Genomic DNA, 24,836 nt, shown 5'->3' with positions numbered 1-24,836 from the left:
TGCCGGCCGGGTATCGTCGCTCTCTGTCGCCGCCATCACGTCGTTACGCATGCCGAAGCACGTACGCAATGAAGTGATGACGAGGAAGGAGAGCGCCGGCCATACTGGGGATCCCTGAACGGAGAAGACACCGAGGAGGCAGGTAAGGTCCCTCCCGGTGTCCTGTAAGCACTAACCCGGCTATTCAATTGGGCTGTTCGGGACCGCCGCAGTGAAATCGCGGCGGTCCCGAACATCTCGACTGAACAGCCGGGTTAGTGTCACTTTCCCTTCAGATGCGGCGGTAAGCTTTGATCGCCGCGTCTGAAGGGTTAATACAGGGCATCACCACGATTGGTGATGTCCTGTATTAGCCGCGGGTCCCGGCCTTTGATGGCCGCAGGGACCGCCGCAATAGGGGTGTATTCACCGTATAAGACGCACCGACTTTTTCCCCCCAGTTTTGGGGAAGAAAAAGTGCGTCTTATACGGCGAAAAATACGGTATATATGGCCGCATATAGAGTCCCCTAGCTCTAAGGTGCAGAGCCAGGGAATGCATGTTCCACTGCATAGGCTGTGTGATCTCAGCTTTCCAAAAGCTCTTTTTGAATATTATGGGATGTTTCCTGCTTGTGATGAGAGATGTTCCTATAATAACCATATGCTAATATATTCATTGGCCATAACTGTAGGTTACTTTCCTGCTCAAAATAAGGCAAGTCAATTGAAAAACATACATTGAATGCAGTTTTTCTAAACATGACTGTATGTACAAGATACTGTACTATAATAAGTTGATCTATCTGCTTTATGCCCTATACGATAACCTCTATATGTTTTATAAAATACAGTGACCCCCCGACATGCGATGGCCCCGACATATGATCAAATCGACATACGATGGCCTCTCAGAGGCCATCGCATGTCGTTGTCAGCATCGACATACGATGCATTTATATGTCGGGGCCATCGCATTAACTGCTATCCGACAGCGCAAAATGCTTAAGCTGCTGTCGGATAGCAGTTTAAGCATCTCAGACAGGTTCGCTTACCTATCCCCGCTGCTCCGGGTCCACTTCGAGATCCTCCGGCATTTTCTACATCTTGTCCAGGGTCCGGGCCTCGCTTTCCGGCGTCGTTATTACGTCACTACGCATGCCGTGTCGGCGCAGCAGCGTAATGACATCACCAGAAAGCGAGGCCCGGACCCTGCAGAAGACACCGGAGGATCGCGAAGAAGACACCGGAGCAGCGGGACAGCATCGAGAGCCCCTGGGACAGCATTGGGAGCGGTGAGGACGCGGTCTGGAGCGGCAGGGACAGGTGAGTATAACTTCCTATACTTTACATTGCACGAATCCCTCAACATACGATGGATTCGACAAACGATGGGTTGTTTGGAACGAATTACCATCGTATGTTGAGGGACCACTGTACTTTGTATATCTTTGTTTAATGAAAAATCTTCAATAAAACTTGTTGAACCATAAACATACTAGGGTTGCTATTGATAAAATAGGAATGACTTAAAATACTTTACTGGAAGGAGGTGTCTACTCTAAATATTTAAACCAGTAAGAAAGGAAATAGGTGATGGTCGCATATGTAAACACCCCCTACAAGTGTCAAGGTGGTCAAAGGAGGTCAAAGATTGTGATGAAGGACCTTGTTATTTAAAAAAGGTTTGGATGACCCAGTTACAGTGAATAGTTACTGTTATGGGTTCTCCCCACTTTTATAGTCAGTGACCTTCTGAGGACATAACATTGTTTATGCAGTATTCTACTCAGTCAAAGAATAGTCCGATGGCTTCCATATTCTATATAACCTCTAGTTAGCATTCATATTTAGTTTTATCAATTTCAAGTGTATAAGGGATACCGTATTTTTCGCTGTATAAGACGCACTTTTTCTTCCCCAAAACTCGGGGGGGGGGGGGGGGGCGTAAGTTGGTGCGTCTTATACGGCAAATACACATTAAAACCCTGTCATATCACGGCAGTCCCGGCGGTCATCAACGGCCGGGACTCGCGGCTAATATAGGACATCACCGATCGCGGTGATGCCCTATATTAACGCTTCAGACACGGCAATCAAAGCTGACCGCCGCATCTGAAGCAAAAGTGACCGCCGCGGTGAAATCGCGGCGTACCGAACAGCTTACAGGACACCGGGAGGGACCTTACCTGCCTCCTTGGTGTCCGATCGGCGAGTGACTGCTCCATGCCGGGATCCCCTGCATGGCCGGCGCTCTCCTTCGCCGTCATCACGTTGTCGCGCACGCCGTCCCGTCATCCAATAGGAGCGGCGTGCGTAGCGACTTGATGGTGGCAACGGAGAGCGAGGATCCCGGGCAGCAGAGATGTTCCTGAGTGACGGGGACACCCCGGGGACGCGGCAACAGCGATGGAGGGCAAGATCCAGAGCAGCGGTGACGTGTCCGTAGCGGCGTGGACACATGAGTACCTCCTATACCAGTGGTCTTCAACCTGCGGACCTCCAGATGTTGCAAAACTACAACTCCCGGTATGCCCGGACAGCCAACGGCTGTCCGGGCATGCTGGGAGTTGTAGTTTTGCAACATCTGGAGGTCCGCAGGTTGATGATCACTGTCCTATACTTTACATTGTATTTGGTTCAGAATCTTTTTTTTCTAGATTTTCCTCCTTTAAAATTGGGTGCATCTTATATGCCGGAGCGTCTTATACGGCGAAAAATACGGTATTTTGTTTGTAATTCTCCAGTATCATAAAGCATGACTACAACTTCTGATCTCCGGCATGATGAAAATTCTGCTGATCTGACAGGAGTTGAAAATTAGACCATCACTGACTGCTAGAATGAAGGAGCTGGGACTTCAAGTGGCTTGGCTCTGAGATTTCCACGGGGGCAATTTTACACACTATGTTAAAGGGTTTTGGTTTTTAGATCTCAGTAGATGTCTGCATTTTGAGTGTCACCTGGAATTGTAAAAATATGAAATGAAGCTGTCTGAAGCGATCGATGGAAGACTTTGCCCCCATTGATAACAAGTTCTGACATTTCTCATTGCCTTTAACCCTTACAGCTCAGCATCTCATAGGCACAGATTTTATCTGAAATATTTTAAGTATATATTATACAGTGTTGTCTTATAACACAACTGATGAAAATGAGCTAATTTTTGTGGGAAATACTCTCAGAACTAATATACCAATTGTTCTTAGTACCCATCAGATTCCGTAGGCAGCTCCACCACTCTTTGCAGTAGTTTGGATCAACCCAATAGTTCAGCTATTTCTAACAAAGTGAAATTTATTTGAAGTTCCCTTTCTGCTCTACTTGATAAAGGCCTAACGCATTTCACAATGTGTGCACTTCAGGTTACCTTAATCTATAAAGGGTTTGAAGGCCATATCCCTGCTCCCTGCATCTCTGCCTGGGGGTAGCCTCTACCTCCCCTTATATGTCTACATCAAACTGCTTCAAAGGCACGGGAAGGCATGTGTGACTTAAACTTTCAGGAGGCTATTAAATGCAGAGAGTAAGTAAAAAAAGCTGGGGATATCACATAAAAGCTCTGAAACTATAAACATCTGCTGTAGAGTGGAAGATGGGTACTTCTTAAGACATTTCATGGACCAAGTGAAGTTAGAGGACATTTTTGCATCATATATTCCAGATGCTTCACATGCTATCATCTAAGGGTTCTGTAGGGAAAAGTATCATAGTTGACACCAACTCAATGCACAATCAATAAACAATGCTTAGAATACAATATTTAGATCGAAGATATAAACTATAATAATAGTTTAGCCGCTCTAAAGTATACCTCCGCCTAATAGGCAGAATTCCCATTATACTTTGTTATCTTCTCCTTGGCTCTTTGTTATTTTATCCTTGCTTCACCCACACAGCCATTTAACATTTTCATCTTGTGTTTCTAATAGCTGCATATTTAATGCTAAAGTACCAATTGAAAAAAATTGGAGGTCCAGCGCAGGATAACGTGCAAATAAAAATAGATATTTATTCTTGATTCAAGCCATAGGACAGCAGGACACAATGTAACGCGTTTCAGCCAGAAAAAACAGCCTTACTCATACTTTGTATGAGTAAGGCTATTTTTTTCGGCTGAAACGCGTTACATTGTGTCCTGCTGTCCTTTGGCTTGAATCAAGAATAAATATCTACTTTTATTTGCACGTTATCCTGCGCTGGACCTCCAATTTTTTCTATTGCTATTCTGGTGTTGGTTCACACGGTACAGTGCGACAGGCGTCTGGCGAAGAAGGTGAGCTGGGCAACCATCTAGACCTTGCTTGAGAAAGGCTCTATTGTCGAGCCGAAATGTTGACTGCACAGATGTGTGAATACATTTTGTGATTGTTTCACTTACAAGCCGGAGTGCTGCTTCTACCTTTCTTTTATATATATATATATATATATATATATATATATATATATATATATATGCATAGTTAGTTAAGTTGTGCAGAATTTTTTGGGCGCTAATAAATAAATACTAATATTCTATCTATCTAGAGAATACAAAGACTCTTGAATGAAAAAAAAGATTGCGCATAGTTTCTTTTGTCGGCTCTTTTTTACTGTTAACTCCTGGCAGATTTATAGCAGAAATTCAGTGTCGGTCACATGCATCTGAAAGGGCTTTTCGGAAATCAATGCACACGCTACAGAGACAGCCACATTTACATGTATGGAACGGGTTTTTAGTCACAAAACTATTCTACAACAAATCTGCCACATGTGAATTTACCCTTATACCTTGCTTATGCTTTTCACTCTTTTTTTGTTCCCTGGATGGCAATATTTCATTTCAGGATTTAAGGGGATAAACCTAAAAGGAAATTGATGTTATTAAATTTTAATTTATAATTTTTTGGTAGTCATGTGACATTTTTCATTTTTTTTTTTTATGCCAGCTCAGCTCAACAGATCTTTATTTTTCCTATTGATATAAATATTATTAATATTAACATTTAGATAAAGAAAATAATACAACACATTATTTACCTAGTAAAAGCAGTTTAAAGCCCAGTTGGGCCAGGTGGTCATAAATGGCGCAACTTCTTTTCTTTTTTTCTTTTCTTTTGGTCACACAGTCCATACACCTGGAGTTTTTTCCTCACAAAATCCATATCTACAATTTCACCATTAGTGATGATGCGTCTTGCTTACAGTTTTATTTTGGATCTAATACATAAAGTGGCATTAAAATAAAGTAATTATTTTAGCCATTGTGGTAGTAATATGTCTATTTATGTCTTATTCCACATAACAATCATTATGTGGGATAAGACATAAATTGTGAGAGATTTTTTTGGCCTCATGTCCTTTACATTTATAGAAATTGAATTTTTTTTAAATAATTTATAAAATTTCAATAATGTACTATTTTGTTTGTTATCGCTAAAGATTCATTTATGTAAGAATTGTGTTACCTGTAGCCTCTACTGTGATTATTAGGTGATTATATAGGTTATCCCTGTATGACATTCATTGATTATTAATGTTTTTGGTAAAGTTTTGTACACGATTATGGATTTTATGTTGATTGTATTCTTAACTCTTAAGCTATCGAATAAATGATATTATATATAGATGGTTGTGAACGAGTTGCTGTGTAATACAGTGGTGTTATGACATCATTAAAAGGGGAGATATAAAAAAAAAATCTTAGAAAGTGTCAGCTTAAACTAGGCAGTCTACGATTCTGCCAGATTTTAGACAGTGGTTTAGGTTTAAAATTCAGCTCCTCTTACATTGTCTACTGTAAGCCTGCACCACCTGTTAGGTGGCTTTGGCGCATTTCTTGCGCATTTTAAGCCCTGCTCCCTGTTACTGAGTCCTTGCCTCTTTAAAAAAAAAAAGGAGTGTAAATAAAATTAAATGTATGTATAATTTGTCACTAATGGTGTGCATGATGGTAACATGCTACTGTAATGATATGGGGTGCCCGGAGGACGTCTTTCTTTCATTGGATCGCTAATTTAATAGTTTCATTAGTTAACTATAGAAACAAACAATGCCTGCCGTATAGTCTGGTTACTGCTATACATTTCTCTTCTATCCTTTTGGGCACTGTAGAACAGGCCGCAAATGTATGATATGTAATTGAATTTCCATAATCCAGTTAAGATGTATGCGTTTATGAAAGTGACACCACTGAAGTTAATCTGGGAATAGCAAACGAAATTGTTACATAATAATCGGTTCAAGTTTCTAGATTTACGTTCATTGGAGATGCCATAAACTCAACTACTGTTGTCTGCTTGAAGTAAAATACACTGTTATGTACTGAAGCTCTTTTGCTCTTTGCTTTTCTCATATTTATTTTACATTTTTTTGCTACTTGGCAAAGAATTGCGCATTTGCTCAACAGACAAAGCAGGACGTGCCCTCACAACACGGCGCTTCTCAGAGCTTCCCAGTACATTGTCTCTTTGAGACTGACAGGGGTTAAGGTTATAGTTTGTATAACATGGTCATGTTGTGAATTTGTATAAGACACTGCCGCACAACTGCTACATTACAAGTGTCATCTGATCCCTGTAGATACAATCTGTATTCACTTAGGTCATATGGAGAATTGTGGAACTCAACTGCAACGGGCATGAAAAAACCTGAGCTATCCATATAAAACTGGCTATATATGCTTCCTATTTATCTTTCTGTCTTGTATTTGTTTATACTTCATTCTCATCTACAGTCTTATAGTGTATGTATCTATGTATATACATTCTATCTATTTATTTATTTACTTATCTATCTATCTATAATTTAATGTTCTTATCTATCTATCTATCTATCTATATTCTATCTAGTCCTATCATTTATTGAATTTAATATTTCTATAATTTATTATTCTTTATCTTGCTGTGTATACTCATATTATATCTACTATCGTATATTTTATGTATCTAGCTATATCCATTTTATCCATCTATTTATCATTTATTGTAATCTATCTTCTATCTATTATCTATCATCTATTTATCCTATCATTTATTTAGGTTTATCTATCAACCTATCTATATTCTATTTATCTATCTCATATCTATCTATATCTTGTATCTATCAACCTATCTATCTATCTATCTATCTATCATCTATCTCATATCTATCTATCATCTATCTCATATCTATCTATCATCTATCTCATATCTATCTATCTATCTCACTTCTATCTATCATCTATCTCCTATCTATCTATCTATCTATCTATCTATCTATCTATCTATCTATCTATCTATCATCTATCTCATATCTATCTATCTATCTATCTTGTATCTATCAACCTATCTATCTATCTATCTATCTATCCATCCATTTCTATCTGTTTATCTATCTCATATCTATCTACCTATGTATCTATCTATCTATCATCTTTACCATCTATCTCTAGATATAGACAATAACCTTCTAGTAGACACCCACATGTTTACACAGTTAATTTGATTTCCCCTTACATAACAGATATTTTATTATATTTACAGAATTTCTCCTTTTCCATAACAAATTATTCATATGTGGTTTCCAACAGGAAACACCTGTCTAACAGACCAAGCATACGTAAGGAGATCTTTATACTACAAATACTGGAAGTAGTACTATTTTGTTTAATAAAAGTTACAATATTCTTATGTTTTAGGTGATTAAGCCTATGATAAACATAACTGTATAATATATATATCTATATATATATATATATATATATATATATATATTATACAGTTTTGTTTATTATAGCAATTTATAAGCAATAAGGGGCTATTTCCTTGTCTTACAATGTTCCCACAGACATGATTTTATGTATAGTCTATATTTCCAGTAAATAAATGGCATTGAGTATGGATAACAGGCTGGTGCTATTAATGGACAATTAGAAATGCTGATAAATATTAAAATGACAAATACAAAGCTTCCTTTAACAGTTCATTAGGACGTCTGTTACACCATGAGCACCTGTACCTCCATGAGACGGCTCTATCATGCTGGCAACAAGTGACAGCCACAAAATAGAAACACAAATTTTGGAACACACTAAACCCCCTAAAAATATTTGCAGAAATTCTGAAAATGAAGAAGAACACCGATAGTAGAAAAACAATAACAGCAGTGATAATAGGAAAGGGGAACGAGATAAATAAGACAAAAACGCTTATCTACACCATTGTATGGTCAGTACTAGTATTATCTATCAATCACATCTGTACTATTGTCAGGCCTGGGGAAATCACATGTTCCATATATAAAGGGTTCACACCACGTTTTTCAAGTACGGTTCCAGTATACATATTCATTATAGAAAACGCATGGGACCGTATTGAAAACCGTATATAGAGACAAACAATTAATTGAAAACCGTATGCACCCGGATGCTTACAATACGTTTTTTTCCCGTTCTCAAAACCGTGGTTGACAACGATTTTGTCTCCGGGTTAAAAACCGTATTGCAACCGCATAAGTTTTTTTTTTTAACATGGACGTCAATGGGAAATGCACATGTATATGGTTCCATATGGGAAACCGTATATGGTTTTTACTTTGCACATGCGCATTGGCATCCTAAAGTTTAAATTAAAAAAAATGTATTTATTTTAAATAAAATTTTCAAAAACTTATATATTTTATTTTTATACAATCGGACGGAACCGTATGCACTTTTAAAAATGGTATACGGTTTACTTTTTCGCATACGTTTCCATACGTTTTTTTTTTGTTTAGAAAAACTGATTGAAAACATGGCAAAAACGTGGTGTGAACCCAGACGGTAAATAAGAAACTTAATCCCAAAACCAAAGTCTTTGCGTTCCAATTAAATCTTATTGCATTGGCTGTGACCCTAAAGTTTTTTCCATGGCAAAACCCCACAAATCTACCAGCGTTCCCATACAGCGGTACACTCGACCGGTGCAGGAGGATGAAAACCGATCTATAACAGGGAAGAAAAAAAAAGCCCCATAAATAGATTGAATTCCTCTGTGTAAATCAGCAAAAAGGAGGAACACTAATCCTCATAACAGGCTGCATGTCATGGCCAGGTTTTTACTGTCTATTGCCAGATTTTGGGAGTGAGTACAAGTACTTGTGCAGACGCCTGAGTAGAAGACCAGGCAGGATCCCTATAGAAATGAAGGCTGACTTGCCTTGACAGCTGATAAGGCTGCAGGAGCTGCCACTGTTTAGCAGGTCTATAGCTACTATAGATCACTTTGTGTTTCTCCTTTTTTTAACCCATGCATTTTAAAATGCCTGCTGATGCTGTATACCCAACCAGTGTGCCTCCAGCTGTTGCAAAACTACAACTTCCAGCATGCCCGGACAGCCAGCGGCTGTCCGGGCATGCTGGGAGTTGTAGTTTTGCAACAGCTGGAGGCACACTTGTTGGGAAACACTGCTGTATACGATTTAGTTGGAAAGCAACTAAAATACCCATGTATGATGGTATCGAATACATATGTGTGTGTGTAAAATTATAGTCTACAACAAAAATGATGACTAGACTATGAAATATAGTATTTCCTATACCCTTGTATGATGGTATCAGATGTATATAGGGGAATAGCTATGAACTGGCTGTACGTTGTATGCTATGAACATGCTGGGAGTTGTAGTTTTGCAACAGCTGGAGGCACGCTAGTTGGGAAACACTGCTGTTTGCTTTATACAATTCAGTTGAAAAGCAATGTATAGTCTTTAAAATACAGACGTGCGTATATATATATATATATATACACATATATATATATATATATATATATATATATATATATATATATATACATATATATATGTTAAATTATAGTCTTCAACAAAATTAAGGACTAGACTATGGAATGTACTATTTATTATACCCATTTATGATGGTATTGTATATATATATATATATATATATATATATATATATATATATATATTTATTATATTCTTCAACAAAAATGATGACTAGACTCAAGAATAATAGTATTTACTAAACCCATGCATGATGGTATCAGACTTATATATAGGGGAATAGCTATGAACTGGCTGGCATGGCATGTTCTGGGTGACAAAAATTACCCCATGGCTACAACTCCATTGGGGACATTTATTATTGCTGTCTTTGGAACGTGTGTTTTAAACTCATTGTTTTTTACTTTAGTATTGCTTATGTGCGCCATATTTTTCATACTTTCGTAAGGGAGGGAGGTTTGACAAATTTGGCGCATGTAAGCAAAAAAAAAAACATAAATCATTTCAGTACGCCATTTTGTAGGATTCTTCCTCTCCTCTGCGACTTTTTTAAAAGTGCAGTTTTGTACAGCCAGGTCTGGGCTGATGTTTTGCGCCTTTTTGCGCAACATTCACACTCAAATCCATTACCACTCCAAAGTGAAAACTGAAGAGACTTTTACTTCCAGCCAAAAAAAGTGCACATGTGCGACATTTCACAAATATGACCAAAAAAGAAAGAAAAAAAAGGCTCTAAAGACAATGATAAATGTCCCGCCCTATATTAATTGTGTATTTGTTCTAAAGTGCTTGCTATTATGTACATATGCATTATGCAATCTTAGCTCATAGAACAATATATGGCTTATTTTCTTTATTCTTGCCGTTTTTCATGGAAAAATAAATTAAAACGTAAGTTCTCAGATTGAGAGGGTGACCTTCCCTGACCCTTATCTATAGCTTACTTTTGTAAATAAAATGTCACAGCTCCTTTTTCTTCCTTTCAACCTAAGATTGACAATGCCTGACATCTTATACATAGAGCGGTATTCCCTTCGCTTCCTGAATCCCCCCCCACCCCCACCCCCAAAAAGAACACAGCCTGTAGCTCATTTGCTCCTTGATTTGCTAAAGGTCCCAACAGGAGCAGACAGGTCAAGTGTTAATGAAACAAACATGATTCTGACATTTGTCTCTGTATATGGATGTGTCCAATAAAACCCCTTCCCCATGGTGAACTTCACATCATATTTCACCTGCAGTCTAAGTCATGGCAGTGGTAAAATAAAGCTTTAGAACTGACACGTATAGAAATGTACCTGTAAAAGTAGAAGAGGGTGTGAGTTTATTAATATAGTAAAGAGAACAACTGAATACAATTCACAGTAAAATTCAAAATATTTTTTTTTTATTATTGTTATTATATTATTGGTTAAATCATTGTTATTATAAGTAGTTTTATAATGTTATTATACTTATTAGTAGAAATGGTAAAAGTGCTACAATTGGGAATCATAATCCATTAAAAGTTCAGGGATTCTGAATAGTGATGATGGTCATAGAAGTATTAATGTTACTATAAGTATCATGGTATTGTTACTATTAGTATCTGTAGGTGAGCTAGTAGTGATATGAAAGGTACGTTTGTTACTAGGGTTGGTAGTATTAATGCCACAATTATAGAATTCTTTATTATTCAATGTAGTTGTTGCATTGATATTAGTAGTGGCGGAAGTAAAACAAAAGGATTGTTACTAACAGTAATATTTAAGTTACAAGTAATGGTGTCAGTGGTTACAAGGGTAACATTGTATTAGGGTTAGACATATGAATGGCACATTTATTATAAATGTTATAGTCAGCAAAAGAAGTGGTAGAAGTCATAGAAGAAGCGCTGTCGAGAATAGTATACTTACTGTGGCTATGTTGGTTGTAGTAGTGGTATTAAGAGTAGAACTATAGTATGGTTACTTGTGACATATTTATAATATGTGGTAGAAATCATAGAATTTATGATTAGGGTTTGTACTTTTAATATAGAAATAATATTTATTAATAAAATGATAACTATTATTAGTAAAAGTAGTAGTATTAGAAATAGTATGGCAGCAATATTATCGAAGGTAAAAAGTATTAGTATGAGTAGTAGATTTGTTAGTTCACTAATACCTTGTATTATAATTATTATTATTATTGTTGTTATTATTATCAGAAATAGTCATATGGGCAGTATTATCATCAAATTCTCATCAATTTCTTTATATTCAGTTTCTTTATATTCATACTTTTTAGGATGACAGAAGTAATTTTAATGGTACAATTTTATTTTGTATGTTTTTTTTGTTTTTTGTTTTGTTTTTTACTAAAAAAGAATTTAAAGAATAAATCTGAATATCCCCTTAAAAGTTATCTTGCATTAAGATACTAACCTATATATTGTATGTGTACAGAACGCTCTCTATAAAACCTACCCTGGTTGTAGCATGTGGTAGAGTCATGGGTAATGACAATCCATGTCTATGTAGCCTTGGAACACTTGACTCGAATTCCACTGCCTCCGATTTTTAACAGTTTATGATACGACTTCAGGGAATATAAACACTTTATTACTTACTGAGTGTATATCATAGGATAGTAGAATGATTACTTCAACATATGAAGCCATGATGTAAGCCCAGTCACATTATGTATTCTGTAACAAGGTTGTTAATACAACAAAATTCCACATTGTCGTGCCTTGCAGCCCACCATGTGTTCAGAGACTAAAAACCATGTTTAGATTACAAAATCCCCAATGCAAAAAATAACTGGAATTGAGCTTCGTGCTCCAAAACATGCTAGCTGGATAGTTTTCTGACCAAATGGCGGCTTGCAGCTTTGATATTGGTCTTGTCAGCATAAGATAAATAATCTATGTAAAACAAACAACGTGTGAAGCAAACTGAGCTGCGGAGATCTGCACTCCAGCTCATGTGAGCTCTGTGATCTCTTGAGGTTTTCTTACGTTCCTGCAAAGACTTCTTTAACAGTAGAGTGAGCCTGAACTCAAGATACATCTTTTTACTGGACCTTGGGAGATAGACACTTATGTAGTGACATTAACCATAACATAGTGACCATGATATTAAAGCAAAACACGTGTCAATATTTGTTCAAAAATCATATTTGAAACATGTAATGTTTCAAATATAATAATAAATTACAAAATAACTGAATAATAATAATAAACAAAAGTTCTGATGAGCTGTCATCTTGTAGATGATCCCATAGCTGGATTATATGCATGTCAGGATGTTGATTTTATTGCATTTTATACCTTTCAAGTGCAAATGAGATAGAAAGTGTTATCTACTAGGGTCTGTGGTTTGGATGCCCAATGCAGGAGGATGAGAAATAAGAATATATTTTATCTAAAGGCCATTTCTATTACTCATTGGACTTCAGACCAGAGAATGCATAGCATATTATTTATTATTCAGAATGTAAGATTAGGGAAATACTCTCCTTAGGGAGAACAAGTTTAAGGTCTCAGGATCACTTTGGTTTTATTGAATATTAAAGGTATGTATTACAATATAGAGGCAGACTCTATATAGATTAGTTCTTTATACCTATAACATATTCTATTTTACTATGTTATCAGTTTATATTATGTTACTGTATTGTCTAGTGAACCATGGTCACATGTCACGCCATGTTGGTGGGCTGTAAATTTTAGACAATGCACGGTGCACCTTCCCTACAGCTAAGTGTTGTGAACCGGTTATTGGTTGTACAATTCAATCAGCCTGGATAGTGTAATGAGGGAAGTGCTTGTTCCTAGCATCTACACAGGAGACATGATTAGCCATGAAAAGTGATAATGTGGCCTAGGTCAGCCCTACCGTGGCATTGTCTAATTTACAACAGGAGCGCATGACGTCCCTTTCTGTTTAGCTGCAAGTTCATATGGCAAAGGTATAAGTGACATGTGCTCCTGCAAGACTGAGCGTGCTGCTAGGAAGGTCGTATATCACTGACGTTAGGTGGGCTAAACACAGCTGGAGAGCGCAGATACTAACAATGGGAGAACATATGCCTTTTCATGCCAGAATTCAAAGAATTAGCTTAGATTGTATGGAATTTGGATTATTTGGATTTATGAGAAAAACATGTACTTCTGTTGTTCTTGGCACAAATGTATCATACCCTGATATCTTGAAATTTATAATTCGTTTTAAATCATAATAAATCCAACAAGGTCATAAGATATTGTATTTTTAAGGAATAGGCATATAGTGCAGACTTCATATATAAAACTTAACATGCCTCCTGATATCCACATACCTTCTTAAACAGCAGACAAGAGAGGCATCATTGGTGGGTTCAGTGGGATGCAGACATGGACCAGGCACCTTCCATTCTCCACACAGAGAAGGCGTAGCTGAGTCTTTCATGGGCAAGGTAGTTACAACTGGCAATCTTGTGGTCCAGCTCATCACTCTGCAAGACCTGGTACAGAAAATCAATATAGCGAGAAGCCAGCTTCAGGGTCTGTATTTTGCTTAGCTTATCGGATGGCAAGGTAGGTATGATCTTTCTGAGCTCTGCAAAAGCATCATTTAGGGACTGTGTGCGCTGCCGCTCCCTTACGTTGGCAATGATTCTCTGAGTGTGTACATCCTCAAATGTATCTATTTGGGGGCTCCTTTTGTTACGCTTGCACGGAGGTGAAACAGGCACCCTCCCCTCAGCACCTTTGCCTACCAGCACTGTGCGCTTACGTATGGCCTTCCTCTGTTGGCGCTCAGCCTCTTCTTCGCTGGTTACCAGGCTGCCTTCAGGGGAATCAGGGCATGCTCCTTCTTCTTTCATCTTGTATGCACTGGTCCCTGCTGCCTCAGCCCTATTTGTGATCCTCCCCCAGGAGCCAACAAGGGGATGCTGCCTTATCGTTGCCAGGACCTTTTAAAGTGGTAGAAGCAACAGTCTGTATTCAATATGGAACAGAAATGTGAAAGGCTAGGTGGCAGTGCCAGCACAATTGGTAGACAGTTGTACCTCCCAGCTGCCTCACACAGAGTGTGCGCTCCTGAACTTAGCAGGCTTCCCGAATAATGCACCAATCCTTCCCTCTTTTCTTTCACTCCTCATTTTGGATGTTAAGGAGGGATTTCACAAGAAATTGGCTTGGTGCTTCTTCTGATTGGATCGCCAAAACTGAATAACATTGTAGGAGGGATTCAAGACTTCTCTCTTCTTCCTTGATTTTAAATAGCTTCTTTACGCCCCCTCCCTCTCTCCTTTCCTTCAGTCAAAACCAATCCATCATGGAAAGGTAGTATAAACGTTGCTGGACATTATGGGTTCCAGATTTTAGCCCTGCAGGCACAGATGCACAGTGAACGGAAGGCTGAAACAGACTGCCCATCAAGAAAAAAGTAACAAAGAGGCGGCATCAGACCCCTTAGGCGCCACTGAGGGGGTACAGAGGCTTTTTCCAAAGAATCTCTGCAACCCCTTAAATCTTTTGGACACCTCATCATTTAGTCACAAAAGTTACACTATGCTGTCTGTGTGTGAAGAATTTGTTATTTCTCCATGGAAAAATGTAACTGCAAGGAGAAGGACCATCTTATAAAATGACATTGTCTCATGGTGACAGAGTGATTTCTAGGAGAGCAGCAGGGTAAACGTGTCTAGTTATGAAAGGATCTACCAGAGAAAATCCTAACCAGATGATGAAAAGATGACTCTGTGCTTCCCAAAGAGATACATAGACGCTGGTGTCCCCAAATCCCCTGATCAGAACAAGCTGCAAGTAGTGCTTGGAAATAACATTGGGCTAGCAAGATACACTGTGGGAAATAGACACATTGCAATGCAGCTGGCAATTGTAAAATATACAGATATGTATATACATCCACCCAGGCTACAGAACAGTCTAAAAGATGAATTGTCCTTGTATAAATAGGATTAAATGAATATTGTTATTGTTCCAAGAAAAACAGACAATAGTAAATAGGACAATGGGACTTCGAAGTACTTACACTGCATAGATTATCTATTTATTTATTGTGGTTAACTAAGTAGATAAAAGAGGGCGGTTTTCAAGACAACTCAAGACCCTTATGTATGGTAGCACAATCCATAAATAGAAGACTAAAATTGTCTAAGTGTGCAATTTGAATCTTTTTAATTAACCAATAAAATACATCATTTAACACTTTACTCTCCTGCATATGTTATGAAACCTGCTTAAGGTAGAAACAATACCTACCATTATGTAATATGCATATGTGGCATGTAACCAATGGAAGTAACTGTAGCTGTCCATACATAAATGAATCCCCCCCACCTGACCCCCCCAAAAAAAAACAATAAAGAAAAAAAAAAATATATATATATATATATATATATATATATATATATTAAGTCCTAAAATGATGCCATGCATTGTCACCTTTCCTGAATAATTTCCTGAATGGTAAATCTTTCTATTTATGTGGTTATGCACCCTATTTATGCTACATTACCAGACAGTGTGTTTGCAGGTTTTTAATTCGGTACTAAAAGAAAGCTGTGTGATCATTCTTGTAGCGATGGCCATAGTGGTTGTAAGTGCAGCTTCTCCATGGATCCTTGTACCGTAAGCAAATGATTACGTTTACAGTTTTGTCAGAAAAAGATGATTCAGAGATGTATATGAGTGATTAAGATTACAGTTGTATGTACAGTTTATATACAAATGTATATGAGAGATTGTTTTTATTTTATTTTTGTTTTGAAGTGAGCGTGCATAGTGATCCACACCCTACGTAATCTCTTAACATGGGATTAGTATATGGAGCAATGTTAATCCACTTTACATGAAGGTTATATTATAATGTCCAAGGGCGAGCACACGTGGAGCTCTTACACTTGCTGTGCACTTGTCCACATCTGGAATAGAAATCTATCTTTTTATACAAAATGTATTCATATTGACTAAACACAGTTAGCTACTTATTAGACTTAGTATACACTTCACTTCTAAATGACTGACATACATACCTGATGTCCATAAACGATCTGCCATCCATTGGATCAAGTCAACACCGAAGATAATTTCCTAACTTTGATAATGGTTCATGTAAGATAATTCACATTTCATCAATATATTTTGGTTGTAGTTTGGAAAGATAATTCAATTTTAATGGGTTCCAATATATTTCTTGAATATATTTATTTTTAAACTTAGGAAAAAATTCCTACTTCTACATAAACCATAGGTTTTTATCATACATTTTCAGCATTTTTTGGTACAATTTTTTTTACCTTGTGATATTTTGTACAGACTATACTTAGAGCATTAAAAATTCCAGAGACTGTGAAAAATTCTACAAAAAAATGCCGATGCACTGCTGTTTTATGTAAATATTGTCTCCTAGAACCAATGATGTACTTAATTTTTAGTTTCCGTTAACGTGTTATGTGCATTTGTGTGTCTTACATGCATAAGAAATATCTAGTATAATAAATGGTCAATATTGTTTCCAAAAAATGAAGATAAACTGACATAGCAATAAAGATCAATTGTTGAAGATGTAAACATCCTACGGTTCTCAGCTGTTCTCAGATGTTATGGTGTCGTGCAGTGAAAGTTATATATAGTAGAAAAGCCAACGAAGGTAATATGATTTATAAACAATAGCAGTCAGACCAGCTTGTACTTCAGCATGGACTCACAGACATACCAGTTGTAATTTGCATTTACTTCAGACCTGTTGACCGGTGCAGAATTCCAGTATCCGCCTGTCTTAGTTTAACCAGTTCATTGCGAGATTTGTTTTTTTTTCATAGCAAACTCTTGTCAATTATGTTTCACCTCGGAAATGCCCAACTGAAACCTACAAAAGATGCGGGTTAATAAATGCAATTTGGTACATGGCTTATTCACTTCTATAAGATAGCTCGGCATTGGAAGAGTTAAAGGGGTACTCCGGGCCTAATACATCTTATGGAAGATGTCTGATCGCGGGGGTCCCGCCACTGGGGACCCCCGCAATCTGTCGTTCAGCACCCACCTTTGGTGGGTGCTGAATGACAGATTGTGGGGGTCCCCAGCGGTGGGACCTTCACGATCAGACAACTTAGGATAGGGGATAAGATCTATTAGGGCCGGAGTACCCCTTTAAGCAGGAACCTATAGTGTCAAGCTGTGAAGGGGTTAATGCAACAAGCTGCTCTGAACAGGGTTCAGCGCTGTCATATGTGAACAATTAGCACCATATTCTTACCAAATAAGATACAGATGTGTCATGACCAGCACATTATCTTTGATGTCCTGTGGTCTGCCATGTGCGTTAACCCCATCACTCCTAAAGGTATATGTCAATTTAGTCTGTGCACTTCCTGGATACATTATACATGTCGGAGGACGCTATATCGATTCTCAATGCTTTTTCATTGTTACTGCATGTATAGATATGGCTATGAAAGAGTTGACATGTACTTTTATAATTGTCCGTGAATTACATGTACATTGTTTATATTGCTTTGGACTCAATATTAGCATTGAATTCTACATTGGATGCCTCTGATTTCACTCTTACATACAGAGAAGCATTTCTTATAATGTGTCAATAACAATATTTCACAAGAATGTCATAAGCCACAAACGTGTCTTCACCTTCAGTCCATCCTTCCTCGGAAGAACTTGATTTCTTGGAAAAACAATCAGGCACACTTACTAATACTGGCATACTACTACGCATACATCAGTATTTAATTACACTATGGTACATGCCATATCACCCATCAGGACGCAATACAGAAAGACATGAAAGCAACCTTCCCCCCCTTCTCTATTCTGATACCTACAAAAATGTTCATCAGAAAAAAAAAGGGTTTTGGACACATATTTTCCTGCATTATCTGACGTATTGGCATTTTCCATTTCAATCTTTTGCTTTTTTTCATTCTGAAGTAAAAGAAAAAAAAAATGTATTTCTCGACATGATATAATGATCAAAATAATTGTTATAAACTAATAAACATACAAAGAAATAACTATATGGTTAATATGAATAACAGGCTTTTAATCAATTAAATTGGATAAAAATCAATAGGGAAGATAAGGAGCAACAGTGAAGATACATAATAAGATACATAATTACACTGTTCTTTGTCTATTTACTATTAAAACTAGTAGTAGTAGTAGGAAATCTACTTATTGTCAACAATGGCAACATATCAGGTTGGATATTTTTTAATATTATTTTATTATGTTGTGAAGGGCTGAAAATGTATCTTCTTTCAATTGAATATTTTATAGTAAAAACCTAATATCAAAATTTGTAAACATTATATCAATAACAAAATATCAAATAAGAGAAAATGGCAAAACCACCTCCTGTAATTTTATTTACTTATTTACTTATTTTATTTATTTGCAGTGAAGAAAAGGTCAATATAAAATACGTGCCATACTTCCTATGTAATAGATCATATAGGGATAAGCAAATTGAATCTGGTGAATTTGAATTTGTTATGAATTTCAGGAAAAATTGGATTCACAATGAATGCAAATATCACTGCGATTCAATTGCGTGAATCGCTTCATTAAACTCCATTTAGTGTGGTCCAGGCTCCAGGGCATGTAAAATGGCAGATCAACATGTGAGGACATGGGGCAAGGAATCCTGGGAAGGCGGGAACAAGGGTCAGCGGGATGACCCTGAATCAAATGCAGCATGCAGCCAGCCACCCCTGTGATGTCACAGCCCTATACAATCGGCAGCCATCTTGCGGCCAATCACATCAGCCTTTAATTGCAAAGGGAGAGGGACAGACAGCACTGTGAGTTGCACAGAAAAGCATTTTTACAGCAGCGATTCACCTCCCAGTCACATCAGCGTTCTATTACAGAGAGGGACAGAGAGCAGTGTGTGTTCCTGCCACCTGCCTGATGCCACACATCTAATGCCAAGTTCTCCTTTTTTCACCCACCTTTGTCACCGGGAACTGGTATTGCCACTGACTGCACCACTCTGTCAATGGGTCACTTTCGGGACTCCTGATGCTGCTGCCACCTCCAGGCCACCTCATTCTGGCACCATATGTTCTCCTCGTGCTGATGCCACCTCCAGGCTGTCTCATTCTGCCACCATATGTCCTCCTCATGCTGATGCCACCTCCAGACTGTCTCATTCTGCCACCATATGTTCTCCTCATGCTGCTGCCATCTCTAGGCTGTGTTATTCCGCCATTATATGTTCTCATCATGCTGCTGCCACCTCTACGCTGTGTTATTCAGCCACTATATGGTCTCCTCATGCTTCCGCCACCTCCAGGCTGTGTCATTCAGCCACTATATGTTCTCCTCATGCTGCCGCCAAATCCAGGGTGTGTCATTCAGCCACTATGTGGTCTCCTTATGCTGCCGCCACCTCTATGCTGTGTAATTCAGCCACTATATGGTCTCCTCATGCTGCCGCCACCTTCACGCTGTGTCATTCAGCTACTATATGTCCGCCTCCTGCTGCCGCAAACTCCAGGCTATGTCATTCAGCCACTGTATGGTCTTCTCATGCTGCCGCCACCTCCATGCTTTGTCATTCAGCCACTATATGGTCTCTTCATGCTTCCGTCACCTCAGGCTGTGTCATTCAGCAATTATATGTTCTCCTCATGCTGCCACACACTCCAGGCTGTATCATTCAGCCACTACATGCTGCTGCCAACTCTAGGCTGTGTAATTCAGCCACTATATGGTCTATTCATACTGATGCCACCTCCAGGCTCTGTCATTGTGCCGCTCTGCGACAGTGATTTTAATAGCGACGCCTCTAATCTGCATGTCATACTGAATAACAGTATTATTGTTTCACTAACCCAGCACACACCCTATGCGTGTAACAGCAAGGCAAAGTGTTCTACACCCCTATTGGGGCTCTCTGTAGGCCAGAAATATAATTTTTTTATATCGATTCACTATGAAGAAATTCAGACTAAAACAAATTTTTCATGAAAATTTGGCGAATCGGACGAATCAAATTTTTCAAAAATTTGCTCATCTCTAATATCATACTCACTTATTCATACTAACAATGAGTTGCACATAACTTTCTTTTGTAAGTTTTTTTGTTTTTCTTTTTTTCTAAAAGGTTCATAATGGTGAAGAGAGATAAAAGACAAATTGTCTCCTCTCTCTCCTTCTGCTGCTCTTTCGCTATATCCTACCTCCATGCACATGCAGGCTCGGCTCAGCCAAGTATGCAAGTGTTTTCATTGGGCAGAGGGGAATAAACTGCTGCCTCTGGCAGCGACTTGTCTCCCATGAGAACAAAGGATCAGGCATGTTGAACTGCAGCATGCTCCATCCTATTTTCCACTGACATCTGCTATCAGGGGACAGATGGGATGCTTTACTTCTATACATATTATGGTCAGCTGATCTCGTATAAATCTACATGTTCGGCTGACGTTTACCTATTCTGTATGGTCAACTTAATTTGACAACATGAATAACCATTTGGTACATCTTTTAACATTCTACTTATTAACTTTAGTTATTAGTACAAGCATGTCGTACACATCCCTGTAACTTTGGATAAAACAAATTATCATCTAAAGAAAACAGTATGGAATAAGAATGTAAAACTAAAACAGAACCAGATTTCAATATTGTAGCTTTAGTACTGAAAGTAAATCTACAAATGCACTCAGATATGAATTAGAATTTATCATCACATATTTGGGTATTATGTTATAATGATGTTTCTCAGGTTATGTACAGGATCTTTGTTTGTTTGTTTGATGTTTGTTTTCTGAATATCTAAACATTTGTCTTAAGGAAAGCAAGGCCATGTATTTATGGAAAATGGAACTCTAGTAGACCCCCAAAACGATTACTACAAGATTAAAAGGAAAAAAAATAATATTAATAATAATAATGGTAATAATTGTTTGCATCTTCGAGAGATAGAAGATGAAGCTCTACTCTTGTTATAGATATATAAAAACAATGATTTCCGTCCATCCTTCCACTATAATAGACAATTCAGCATTGTGGGTTTGAAATTATGTTTAGCTGTCAAGAAGCCAACATCGAGAAAACAAAAGACAAAAAGATGAGTATTTGTGGCCGAACATTGAAACCCGACATGTGGTATATGGGAGGTGTTATGGACTGATGAGTCTAAATTTTAGATATAAGGAAGTAACAGAAGGCAGCATTTATGCCAGCAAAGCAATGTCATTCTCTTTGAACCAGGTCTCTACCCATCAGTCATCTTGGAGGAAGATAAGTGCTGTTTTGGTGCAATAACATCTGGAGCTGGTGATCAGTTATTTTTAAGCCAAGACATCATGAATGCTGATACATAAAAATACCTTTGATGAGTAACCCAAAGGTCACTGTTGTGAAGATAAAGGCATAAAGGCATAGTTAAAAGGAATGTGACATCACAAAATGACCTGTTGTTTAAATTAAAGGGAACCCGTCATTAAGTTTTACCATATATAATGAGTGGCAACACGTAATAGAGGTTAATATCATGTGTCCTACCATGTTTGAATGTCTGCTGGCACGTCTGTAAATCTGGCAAAAACAACTTTAATAACTGTCACATGCAGTATGTAAATGAGACTTAAGTAGTCACCAGGCATGCTCAAGTAGTCACCAGGCATGCGGCCTGCTGAAGAAGTCACGGCTCCCCACGCTGTACTCACGCTCATTCAGGCTCTAATCACTCCTATTTAGATATCATTGACAGCCTACCTCTGAGAAATGACATCAGACCCTGAGTGAGCTGCTCAATCATACCTGGATAGGTGTTATTTGAGCCTGGATAGGCGTGATTACTGCTCCGGTAGCCATGACTACTTTAGCAGCCGCACGCCCGAGTGAGGCTCATTTACATAAAGCATGTGACCTTTTATAAAAGTTGTTTACTTCACATTTATAGATGTACCAGTGGACATCCAGACATGGCAGAACACGTGATATTAACCTCTATTATGTGTTGCCACTGATTGTATAGGGTAAAACTAGTGATTGGTTCTCTTTAAGTTTTATGTTGAACATCATTTTTGGTGATGTTTTTTTATTTATTTATTTATTAATTTTTTTATCTATTTTTCTATCTTTATAAAAAACAATCCTGACATCTTGCAATTTTCACTCTGGCCACAAAGTGTAATAAGACTCTGGTACTTCTTGTTTAGTAGAGGAAACTTTTCAGCAGTCTCCTTATCATTACATGCATGAAGACATTGACAGGCTAGACCAGTGGATTAATAGGACATGGTTAGATCATTCATAATAGTTGATATTATAGTCACTGTTTAATATCTAACTCTCTCTGCACACTGACTCTGCACATGTCAGAGCACCTGCCTTGAATACTCTGCCATATAGGTCAATAGGTCCCCTTAGTCCACTGTATCAAATTTCCATGGGGCTGCTGTATCTCTTAATGCTGCACAGAAAGTTTAGACAAGATGGCCACCTCCATGACAATGCACTTAAAATTAAGTAGAAGATGATTTACAGTTAGGAAATAGAAATAGAAAACATCCAGGTGACACATTCTTTTATTTAATAAGGTATTAAGGTACTTTTTGTTTCCAGTACAATGGACTGACCCTAAATTAATGACAATCTCAAAAGGTACCTATTACATAGTAACATAGTTCACAAGGTTGAAAAAAGACCACAGACCATCAAGTTTAACCTATATCCCTAATGAGTCCCTACTGAGTTGATCCAGAGGAAGGTAAAAAATCCTCATACTCGAGGTAAAAATCCCTTCCCCACTCCAAATATGGTAGTCAGAATAAATCCCTGGATCAACGTTCTGTCCCTATAGATCTAGAATCCATAACTTGTAATGTTATTATTATCCAAAAATGCATCCAGACCCCTTTTTAATTATTTTACCGAGTTCACCATCACCACCTCCTCAGGCTGCGAATTCCGCAGTCTCACTGCTCTTACAGTAAAGAACCCCCGTCTGTGCTGGTGTAGAAACCTTCTTTCCTCTAAATGTAGAGGATGCCCCCTTGTTATAGATACAGTCCTGGGTATAAATAGATGATGGGAGAGATCTCTGTACTGCCCCCTGATATATTCATACATAGCTATTAGCCCCTAAGCCTTCTTTTTTCTAAATTAAATAACCCTAATTCTGATAATCTTTCTGGGTACTGTAGTCCTCCCATTCCCCATATTACCCTGGTTGCCCGTCTTTGAACCCTCCCCAGCTCCACTATATCTTTCTTGTACACTGGTGTCCAGTACTCTACACAGTATTCTATGTGCGGTCTAACTAGTGATTTGTACAGCGGTAGAATTACTTCCTTGTCGTGGGCATCTAAGCCCCTATTCATGCACCCCATGATTTTATTTGCCTTGGCAGCAGCTGCCCGACACTGGTCACTACAGCTAAATTTACTGTTAACTAAGACTCCTAAGTCCTTTTCCACATCAGTCGTCCCAAGCGTTCTCCCATTTAATACATAATCCCAGCCCGGATTTTTCCTTCCCTTGTGCATTACCTTACATTTATCAGTGTTGAACCTCATCTGCACATTGCACTTCCCAGCCCAAACCTCTAACCTATCCAGATCCTTATAACAGTATACTCTCCTCAATAGTGTTTACCGCTTTACAAAGTTTAGTATCATCTGCAAAGATTGCCACTTTACTATTCAACTCATCTACAAGTTCATTAACTCCTTAACCCATTAAGGAATCAGCGTTTTTCCGTTTTTACATTTTCTTTTTTTCCTCCTTACCTTTAAAAAATCATAACTCTTTCAATTATGCACCTAAAAATCCATATGTTGGCTTATTTTTTGCACCACCAATTCTACTTTGTAATTACATCAGTCATTTTACCCAAAAATCTACGGTGAAACGGAAAAAAAAATCATTGTGCGACAAAATTGGAAAAAACCCGCAGTTTTGTAACTTTTGGGGGCTTCCGTTTCTACGTAGTACATTTTTCAGTAAAAATGACACCTTATCTTTATTCTGTAGGTCCAAACGATTAAAATGATACCCTACTTATATAGGTTTGATTTTGTCGTACTTCTGGAAAAAATCATAACTACATGCAGGAAAATTTATACGTTTAAAATTGTCCTCTTCTGACAATTTTATTTTTTATTTTT

At 37.9% G+C, this 24,836-nt stretch overlaps 1 protein-coding gene across 1 annotated transcript in view; it reads right to left on the bottom strand.

Moving 5' to 3' along the window:
• The window catches only part of LOC130358862 (twist-related protein 2-like), a 50,684-nt gene extending 36,132 nt beyond the window's left edge, over window positions 1-14,552 (bottom strand). The window contains exon 1 of the mRNA XM_056562757.1: window positions 14,025-14,552. Coding sequence (XP_056418732.1) covers window positions 14,064-14,552 — 489 coding nt within the window. The 3' untranslated portion in view covers window positions 14,025-14,063. The remainder of the gene's footprint in view (window positions 1-14,024) is intronic.
• Window positions 14,553-24,836: the final 10,284 nt, after the last annotated feature.

This window comes from Hyla sarda, chromosome 2 (assembly GCF_029499605.1).
Source record: "Hyla sarda isolate aHylSar1 chromosome 2, aHylSar1.hap1, whole genome shotgun sequence".
In the NCBI taxonomy this organism is placed as follows: Eukaryota; Metazoa; Chordata; class Amphibia; order Anura; family Hylidae; genus Hyla; species Hyla sarda.
Note: the sequence above shows the minus strand (reverse complement) of the source record. Positions and strands in the feature narration are given on the sequence as shown.